At 38.2% G+C, this 11,105-nt stretch overlaps 1 protein-coding gene across 1 annotated transcript in view; it reads left to right on the plus strand.

The window, feature by feature from the left end:
• LOC109839641 (NADH dehydrogenase [ubiquinone] 1 beta subcomplex subunit 8, mitochondrial) overlaps window positions 10,947-11,105 on the plus strand; it is a 15,302-nt gene continuing 15,143 nt past the window's right edge. The window contains exon 1 of the mRNA XM_020408145.1: window positions 10,947-11,105. This exon is cut by the window's right edge and continues 100 nt beyond it. Within this exon, the coding sequence (XP_020263734.1) occupies window positions 11,056-11,105 (50 nt within the window). The 5' untranslated portion in view covers window positions 10,947-11,055.

The raw sequence follows: 11,105 nt of genomic DNA on the forward strand, positions 1-11,105 counted from the left end.
AGGCACGTCTTGTGGCTAAAGGCTATACTCAAAAGGAAGGCATTGATTATACAGAGACTTTCTCTCCGGTTTCATCGAAAGACTCTTTCAGAATAATCATGGCACTTGTTGCTCATTATGATCTTGAGTTACATCAGATGGATGTTAAGACTGCATTTCTCAATGGAGACATTGATGAGATGATCTATATGGTGCAACCAGAAAACTTTGTGTCGGGAGACCCAAAGAATATGGTCTGCAAATTAAGGAAATCCATCTATGGACTCAAGCAAGCTCCTCGTCAATGGTATCATAAGTTTCAACAAATAGTTATCTCGTTCGGTTTTGAGATGAACATTGTTGATGACTGTGTATATCACAAGTTCAGTGGGAGTAAGTATATTTTTCTGGTTCTGTATGTGGATGACATCTTGCTTGCCACTAATGATATAGGCATGTTGCACGAAACCAAGAGATTTCTATCAAAGAATTTTGAGATGAAAGATCTTGGGGACGCCTCTTTTATATTAGGGATCCAGATACATCGAGATCGCTCTCGGGGTATTCTTGGATTATCACAAAAGAGCTATATCGATAAGGTACTTAAAAGGTTTGGCATGCAAGATTGCAGACCAGGTGACACCCCTGTTGCTAAAGGAGACAAGTTTAGTCTCAATCAGTGCCCTAAAGGTAACCTTGAAATTCAGGAAATGCAGAAGATTCCTTATGCTTCGGCTGTAGGAAGTCTAATGTATGCTCAGGTATGTACGCGTCCGGATATTGCGTACATTGTTGGGATGTTAGGCAGATACTTAAGCAACCCATGCTTATGATGAACTTTGTGAGAATGAGCATGTGAATGTGTAAGTGTACAAGATGAAGAAGCTATATGAGATGCACAAGGAACATTAGAATTTTTATGTTTGTGTGCATCATAACAAAACTTAGCTAAATGACCTTGACGGCCGCAAATAGAACACTTGTAAGTTTTGCTACACATGTGTGCATAATGAGTGGATGATTTTGATTTAGTCTTGGCACACATGTCCATAAGCCTCTTATGATTATTAATGCATATTTTCAAAGTTGAATCTAAAGATGAGATACTATTTTTCATAAGATTCAAATCTTCATTTTTAGGCACATATGTATTTTTAGAAGTAGAACATAAATAGTTATTTATAAAAGAAGCTGTATCATTCTTTATGTTCTCTACTTCTAACATGGCATCAATCTTAGCATGAGATAGGCTAGCAATAGATGAGATCAAATTTCCATTTTCCAAATTTAATAAGTCATTGCTTTCTTTAAGCATAGTATTTTCATTTTCAATGACATCAAATTTGGACACTAGCTTCTCATGATCGGATTTTAAAACATCATGCTTGCTTTTTAAATCATTAAAATCATTTTGCAATTTGTTATAGGCATGCAATAATTTTTCACTAGCACAAGCAAGTTCATCACTAGATAAATCATTATCGGGTTCGAACTCGCAAACCTCACTAGGGCTATCGCCTAGTGGCCGTGTGCATGAGGCTCCACATAAACTTGAAGCGGGATCCTCCAAAGCTTGTTGAATCGCTTCCAAGTCTCCTTGATGTGCTTCTTGAATATCCACAATTTGTAAGCACTATCAAAATGAGCAAGTTTGTTAGAAATAGAAGAATCAAGTGCATGAAGCATATATTCTAACACAACTTTATTCATAGTAAACAATCTTTTATCATTTCTACTCCACTTGGATTTCTCCATAGTGGGTACAATATAAGCATCATCAATAATTCCCCATAAATCAATATTTTTAGATTGCACAAAAATTTTAAATCTAGAAGCCCATTGTGCATAGGGAAAATTAATGAATTTAGGAGCAACATTAGATTCATAGCCTAACAAATGTGCACGCTTCATGACCATGATAAATATATATGTGCAAGCAAGATAAAAAATGCAATCAAAACAAGATTAGCACAAAAATATAACTTGGATCTTTAACTCAAGGCGATTAGACCTTAAATCAAAGAGCACCAAGCTCTGATACCAATTGTTAGACCCTAGAGGGGGGGTGATTAGGGTCTTATGCTAATCTAATCCGATTAAATGCCAATTAAAATTAATTAACAAGTTATATTCTTGCAAGATAGATATACAAAGAGTTAAGTGCAAGAATATGCAATATACACAAGGTGATATATCCTAGCAAAGAGGTATACTATTGATGAAATATATATGAGTATATGAGCAAGGATATATAAACTCAAAGGTAAACAATCTAAACTAGATAGTGGATGATATAGATAATGAGCTAATGACAATGGCGATATAAGATATGAACATAAATATGAATGAACGCCAAAGCACACTCAAACAAGCAATATGATCACGGAGTTCGGACCTTCCGTCCTACGTCTCCGCTCCCCACTCCCGGGGAGAAATCCACTAACACAATCCGGTTTGGAAGCCGGAACTTCTTCTACACACTCGGTTTTCTAGCTAACCGAAAACTCTACAACTCACACTCTTGCAATCACACTCTACACCCACTAAGTGTTGGACCTAGCCGTGTCTCCCTCAAGTGCTCGGTTACAACCTCTCCCTAGGCACGTCAACCGACGCCACTCCTCTTGGGACGATCCCCGACTCTCACCACACACTCCTCACTCGGTGTACAAGTGTATTACAAAGTGATTCTCACAATAAGCACAAATATGACAAATGATTGTTCTCAAAACAAGGTGAGAACTCAATTAAGCTCACTCTCAATGTCACAAACCCACAACCCTAAATTATACTATGAATGTAAATACAATAAGCTCAAAAGGTTGTGTGTGAACAAAGAGATATAAATCAAAACTAAACTCAATGTAGTTCTAGCTTAATAACAATGATAATCAAATATATAAAAAAGCTAGAAATAGAGTTTAGAAAACTTCTCAATATATCAAGAGTTGGAGGGAGAATAGTTGAATGCCCAAACACCAATAGATGATCTCCTCAAGCTCTTGTAGAATTGAATCACAAAAACAAACTCTCAATTTGCTTAAAAGCTTTTTAAACACACTTAAACCAAACTAAAACCCTTGTTAAAAACTTTATTAAACTTGATTAAAAACTCTCTTAGTTAACTTGAAAAGACATCAGCAATGGGGTATATATACCCACTCAAAGCTCAGCCAAAAACACCCAAAACAAAAGACCAAAAGACCCAGCCAACGGTACAAAAACTAGCCGTTGGAAACAGTAAAAGCCATCGTCGGTCGACCGGAAATTCTGTCGGTCGACCGATTTGAGCTCTCGGTCGACCGGACCTGAAAATAAAAAAAATCAAAGGTTTTTTTGGGTTTGTCGGCGGCGGTTTCAATTTGAAACCCTAAGGGTTCATGGCGAAAATTAAGGAGGTGGTTACCTCAAACGAACCTCGCGTTCGTTCAATTTTAACCGAGCTTCGCGCTCAACGAACCTCGCGTTCGTTCTAAGGTGAACCTCGCGTTCAACTCAGGTGAGCGTCAAGCTCAATTTTAACGAACCTCGCGTTCGTTCTAAGGTGAACCTCGCGTTCAACTCAGGTGAGCGTCAAGCTCAATTTTGACGAACCTCGCGTTCGTGCTTCAGTCGAGCCTCGCGTTCGAACTTCAGACGAACCTCGCGTTCGTACTTCAGACGAACCTCGCGTTCGTACTTCAGTCGAACCTCGCGTTCATTTTTTAAACGAACCTCGCGTTCGTTCCCAAGTTGAACCTCGCGTTCTTTTATCAAACGAACCTCGCGTTCGTTCATTTTCAGACGAACCTCGCGTTCGTGCTTAAGTGAGTCTCGTACTCAATACAGTCGAACCTCGCGTTCGAAGTTAAGGGAACTTCGTGTTCATTATGGTTAAGCCTCGGCTTTTCATGGGTCCACTTTGGTATACTTAATTTATTCAATTAAGTTATGGGCCCTAATTAAGCTGTGAGACCCCAATTAAGTTTTTGGAAATTCAGTTGATTTAAATTTTTTAATTTAAATCTAATTCGGTTTTTAATCAATTATTTAATTCAAATATTATGACACTAAGGTATTAAGGTTGTCTCTCACTCCAATTGATTAATTGAAACAAGAAGTTGCCAAAGTAACCTCTCTTGTGTAGATTGTTCATGAGGAATGTGAGATGTTTGTGTGTATGCTTTCGTGTAAATATTTAATCGGCCCAAAGGAAGGTTAATATTTATTTAGACTGTATACACATCTGCGATGATAAGCGTGTGACAATTATAAGGTTTACATGTGAATAATGAATCGATCCAAAGATAGTTTCATTATTTGACATGAGTTATTGTCAATGTTTGATCATTGCAACAAGGTATCACTTACAAGTTAATATTACTGTCCAAAGACTTGATATTAATGTTGTGCCGGTATCTTGGATGGGGATTGTCATTATTTGAATTTTATTGATTATGGTTATTGATGTGAGCATTCTTTTGTTTTATTTCAGCTAATGCATCTGCTGCAACAATTTCTGCTAACATCAACTCAATTCCCATGCTAAATGGGACAAACTTCAAGGTTTGGAAAGAGAACATATTAATTGTTCTTGGCTGCATGGATCTTGACTATGCATTAAGAACTGAACAACCCCAACCTCTCAATGCGGATAGCACTCCTGATGCAAAGAAGGAGCATGAGAAGTGGGAGCGTTCAAATCGCATGAGTCTTATGATCATTAAGCGCGGCGTTCCGGAAGCCTTCAGGGGCATAGAATCCGAAGGGATTACTAAGGCTAAAGATTTCCTTGCCGAAATTGAGAAGCGTTTTGCGAAAAACGATAAGGTAGAAACAAGCACGCTTTTAGCTCGCTTGATTTCAATGAAGTATAAGGGCAAAGGAAATATCAGGGAGTACATTATGGAAATGTCTCATATTGCTTCAAAGCTTAAGGCACTTAAACTCGATCTTTGTGACGAGTTATTAGTGCATCTGGTTTTGTTGTCTCTTCCTGCACAGTTTAACCAATTTAAGGTCAGTTATAACTGTCAAAAGGAGAAATGGACTCTAAATGAGCTCATTTCATACTGTGTGCAAGAAGAAGACAGGTTGAAGCAAGATAAGACAGAAAGTGCTCATTTGGCCTATGCCTCTAAGGATAAGGGCAAGAAAAGGAAGAATGATAATGAAGCTGCTAAGGGTCCAGTTCAGAAGAAACAACATAAGGATAATCAGGGTTGTTTCTTCTGTAAGAAGCCTGGACAGGTAAAGAAGGACTGTACAAAATATCACGCCTGGCGTGATAATAAGGGTACGTTCCTTACTTTGGTCTGTTCTGAGGTTAATTTAGCTTAAGTACCTAGAAACACTTGGTGGTTAGACTCTGGTGCTACTACTCACATAAGTGTTTCTATGCAGGGTTGCATGAGCTACCGAAAGCCAAGTGATGTTGAAAGACACATCTTTGTGGGCGACGGACAATCGGTAGATGTGGAAGCAATTTGGCACTTTAGGTTGTTGTTAGGAATTGGTTCTTATTTGGATTTGAAAGATACTTTTGTAGTACCGTCTTTTAGATGGAATTTAATTTCTGTTTCTGTATTGGACAAATCAGGTTATTCTTGTTCATTTGGAAACAGTCAATTCAGTTTATCTTTTAATTCAAATGTTGTGGGAACCAGTTACTTAAGCACTTATGACAACCTATATCTGCTCGATACAATTGCTTCTTATAATGAATCCTTGCATGTGGAATCACGTGGTACTAAGCGTAAATTAAATAAGGAAAATTCGGCGACATTATGGCATAAGCGCTTGGGTCATATCTCAAAAGGTAGAGTTGAGCGTCTTGTGTCTGATGGCATTTTGGATTCCCTTAATTTTTCGGACTTCGACGTATGTGTTGAATGTATCAAGGAAAAACAGACCAAAGTGAAGAGACTAGGTGCCAACAGATCTTCGGATGTCTTAGAATTAATACATACAGATATTTGTGGGCCATTCCCTACGGAATCCTGGAATGGTCAATAATATTTTATATCATTCATAGACGATTACTCACGTTATGGGCACCTATATCTTATTCATGAAAAATCTGAGTCTCTGGACATGTTCAAAGCCTATAAAGCTGAAGTTGAGAATCAACTCAACAGAAGAATTAAAACCGTTAGATCTGATCGTGGTGGTGAGTACTACGGTAGATATGATGGTTCAGGTGAACAACGTCTAGGAACATTTGCTAGATACCTAGAAGAATACGGTATCGTCCCACAGTACACAATGCCGGGTTCACCTAGCATGAATGGTGTAGCTGAAAGGCGAAAAAGACGAAATAGGACTCTTAAGGATATGGTAAGAAGTATAATTGCTCATTCTTCTTTACCAGAGTCACTCTGGGGAGAAGCACTTAAGACAGCAGCTTACATTCTGAATAGAGTACCAAGTAAAGCAGTTGCTAAAACACCTTATGAGCTTTGGACTGGTCGAAAGCTCAGTTTAAAGCACTTACATATTTGGGGATGTCCCGCTGAGGCAAGGCCTTATCGGCCAAATGAAAAGAAATTGGACTCCAAAACAGTTAGCAGCTACTTTATTGGATACTCTGAACGCTCTAGGGGCTATAAGTTTTATGATCCCACTATAAGGAATATTTTTGAGACGGGAACAGCAACATTCTTTGAGGATGTTGAGTTTAGTGGGAGAAATAAGGTTAGAGATATTCCTTTTGAGGAGGAATTGGACTCAGATCCAATCCATACAGTTACTTCTGATAATATTCAGGTTCCTATACCTGTTGTTGCTCAAGAAGTAAATCCGGAACCTCAAGATGATAATGTTGAACAACTCCCTGTTCCAGAAGAACAAACTCAACAACCTCAAGAACCAGTGCCATTAAGGAGATCCACGAGAGAAAGGAGAAATGCTATTCCGGATGATTATATTGTATTTCTCCAAGAACATGAGGAAAGTAGTGGAATGTTAGAAGATGATCCAATCAACTTCCTTCAGGCCATGAAAAGTTCTAATTCTCAACAGTGGATTGATGCTATGAATGAAGAGTACAAGTCTATGCAAGACAATAAGGTTTGGGAACTTGTCCCGTTACCAGAAGGTGCAAAACTAATTGGTTGTAAATGGATTTTTAAAACCAAGCGGGATGCAAACGGTAATGTGGAGAGGTATAAGACACGCCTTGTGGCTAAATGCTATACTCAAAAGGAAGGCATTGATTATACATAGACTTTCTCTCCAGTTTCATCGAAAGACTCTTTCAGAACAATCATGGCACTTGTTGCTCATTATGATATTGAGTTACATCAGATGGATGTTAAGACTGCATTTCTCAATGGAGATATTAATAAGATGATCTATATGGTGCAACCAGAAAACTTTGTGTCAGGAGACCCAAAGAATATGGTCTGCAAATTAAGAAAATCTATCTATGGACTCAAGCAAGCTCCTCGTCAATGGTATCAAAAGTTTCAACAAATAATTATCTCGTTCGGTTTTGAGATGAACATTGTTGATGACTGTGTATATCATAAGTTTAGTGGGAGTAAGTATATTTTTCTGGTTCTGTATGTCGATGACATATTGCTTGCCACTAATGATATAGGCATGTTACACCAAAACAAGAGATTTCTATCAAAGAATTTTGAGATGAAAGATCTTGGGGACGCCTCTTTTATATTAGGGATCCAGATACATCGAGATCGCTCTCGGGGTATTCTTGGATTATCACAAAAGAGCTATATCGATAAGGTACTTAAAAGGTTTGGCATGCAAGATTGCAGACCAGGTGACACCCCTGTTGCTAAAGGAGACAAGTTTAGTCTCAATCAGTGCCCTAAAGGTAACCTTGAAATTCAGGAAATGCAGAAGATTCCTTATGCTTCGGCTGTAGGAAGTCTAATGTATGCTCAGGTATGTACGCGTCCGGATATTGCGTACATTGTTGGGATGTTAGGCAGATACTTAAGCAACCCTGGTATGGATCATTGGATAGCAGTCAAAAGGGTTATGAGGTATCTTCAGAAAACAAAAGATTACATGCTCACATACAGAAAATCAGAGAAATTAGAGGTCATTGGGTATTCGGACTCTGATTTTGCTGGATGCCAAGATAGCAGGAAGTCTACATCAGGCTACATTTATATGTTAGCAGGAGGAGCTATATCATGGAAAAGTGTCAAACAGATACTAGTAGCTTCCTCCACTATGGCAGCAGAATTTGTAGCTTGCTATGAGGCATCCAATCAGAAAATATGGCTGCGAAATTTTATCACGGGACTGCGCATTTTGGAAAATATGGAAAGCCTACTAAGGTTATATTGTGACAATAAATCTGTAGTAATGTATTCCAATAACAACAGGAGCTCAACTAAGTCAAAATATATTGACATTAAGTTCCTGGTTGTGAAAGAAAGGGTACAGAGTGGACAGATATCCATAGAGCACATTGGGACAAACTCCATGATAGCTGATCCTCTTACTAAGGGATTGCCACCTAAGGTCTTTCATGAGCATACTGCTCATATGGGTGTGGTATTATTTGAGGATATTATGTTTTAGTGGGAGTTTGTATTTGTGGTGCTTTATGTTTGGTTGTATTGTCTGATCAGAATAAAGTATTCAGTTAAGACACTCTGCTACATTATGTTTGGTTTTGACCTCACTAAAGGAGGAACAGTTGAAAATAGACATGTACTGATCACATTGTATATAATTTTCATGCTGCACATCCATGATTGATCTATGTCGTTTGATTGTATTGGTATATGTGACCATTGATGGGTCGAGTCATGATAAATGTGACGAAGGCCGCTTTGATCCTATATTAATATAGTCAATGGACGAGATTGTTCAGAAATACATTTTCAGTGATAGCAATTTTGAGCTCATAAGGTTATACATAATTTAATAAATCATATGGTGCCCAAGTGGGAGATTGTTGGATTTAATCTAATAAATCTAATTGTGGGTACATATGATTAATCAATGTGTATTGCTATCTTTTAGGATAACCCACTAAAGTGATCAATCAAGTTGGGTTAATGAGTATTTAAATAAGTCATGGGGTTATATGTGCAGATACCAGGTTGTAATTATGATTTGTTGAGGGGCCAAATTATAAATATACAACATCTATAAATAAGGGGTTATGGTCCCTAATCTAGGGTTACATTCTCTAATTCTCTTCACCCTCATCTAGAGAAAAATTCGGCTAGAGAAAACCCTAAGGTTAGAAGATCCAAAACCCATCTCAAGATTCATCTATGGATTCAGGTATAAGCTTCCGCTCTATTGATTCTTGTTAATCTCTTCGAATTAATCATGGCTTTATGGTTTTAGATCTCAAGTTCTTTATTAGATCTATCATTAACTTCCCGGCGTACTAGACACAACAAGTGGGACATTTGGATGCTTTGGTGTTGGCTCAGTTTTGGAAAAACTTCGCCGAGGTGGAGAATTGTGACGTGGGAGGCAAAGTCACGTGGGGGACTACTCCCACGCATCTGCACAAGATCGAGCGGATCTTTTTGTGAGACATCCGCTGCACAAGATTAGATCCAGCGGATCTTTTGTGAGGCCACACCAATGACGCGTTTTCCCATCCAGCCTATAAATACCTAGTTTAATCGTTCCTAAGGTTTTGTGCAAGTACGGGTAGTGGGGGAGATCAGCAGCTTTTGTTCTCTCTTTTTGGGCAGCGTGCAAAGGCAGAGGGATTTGTGCTAGGGCGGCGTGCAAAGGGAAATCGCAGAGGAGAAATTTCTTATGGCTATGTGCAGGCGTACCGCAGAGAGAAAAAGATTTTGACGGCTGACTTTTGAGAAGAAAAGCAGGGAGTTATTTGAGGGTTTAATTTGTGAGAGCTGTGTGATTATAAACCCTATTTGTATTCATTTTCTCTCTAGTAGTAGATCTCCTCCCTCATTGACTCGTGGACGTAGGCAACTTGCCGAACCACGTTAAAATTGATTGTTTGTGCCGTGATTTGTAATAGAGAGTTTAGGTTCCCTCGACAGGTCAGTCCTAGAACTGATGAGATGAAAAACTGATATCCCACTTTGTTAAGATATTTTACTTTTGGTTCTTTTTTCCTTTATGAAACATGAATTTAGTTAATATCTACTCTCTTGTCAAGCACCAGAGGTGCTGTCGAAATTTCCACTGCGCACAACAGCGTGGAAGTTAGAAGGATGAGGGTGTCAATTAGATGTCATTAAATTGAGGTAATAGTGTAATTAAAGATTAATGAGGAATGGAGAAGTAGACAATCGTTATGAGCAAGTGAAGACCAAGAGGTTAGTGACTTATCATAATACCGTCATTATGTTATTTGCATATTCAATTATATTATACAATTTAAATGAGAATTAAATATAATCATGGTGAATTAAAGTTTGGTATTAATATTGGGTAGATGAGGACAACTTTGTTATATTTACAATAGTTGAAGGATATTTTAGGGTAGGAAAAGTTTTTTTGGTACTCCCTCTTTTAAAGGGTAGATATAGATAGATAGATAGAAGGGTAGATAAATAGATAGATGGACAAATTTTCAAAACCAACCTATTTGAGAAACTAATTGCAAAAAACGACCCGTTTGACATTTATTTAGAGAAACCGACCTGGTTTCAGCACTGTAGCTGAAACCAGGTCGGTTTTTCTAAAAAAGTTTACGAAACTTCACGGGAGTTCAACTCCCGTGAAGTTTTGTTATGAGAAAAAACTTCACGGGAGTTGAACTCCCGTGAAGTTTCGTAAACTTTTTTAGAAAAACCGACCTGGTTTCAGCTACAGTGCTGAAACCAGGTCGGTTTCTCTAAATAAATGTCAAACGGGTCGTTTTTTGAGAATAAAATCTCAAATGGGTTGGTTTTGAAAATTTGTCCATAGATAGATAGATAGATGATTTTCAAATGAGGTCATTTTTTAAAATTTGTTTTGTAAATGAGACTGTTTCGAAAATTTGTCCTTATATTTTCCACATTCCTGAATCCTGACGCATACCTTCAGCGAACAACCCCCACATTGAGTTCAACAAACCACCGAAAAGAAAAGAAAATAGAGAGACAGAGAAGAGAGGGAGAGTAGAGTAAAAAGCAAATGGCCGGGAGACTGAGCAGCGCCGCGTCTCGGATCCTTGGCGGTAACGG

This window comes from Asparagus officinalis, chromosome 4 (genome assembly GCF_001876935.1).
Source record: "Asparagus officinalis chromosome 4, Aspof.V1, whole genome shotgun sequence".
NCBI classification, from domain to species: Eukaryota; Viridiplantae; Streptophyta; class Magnoliopsida; order Asparagales; family Asparagaceae; genus Asparagus; species Asparagus officinalis.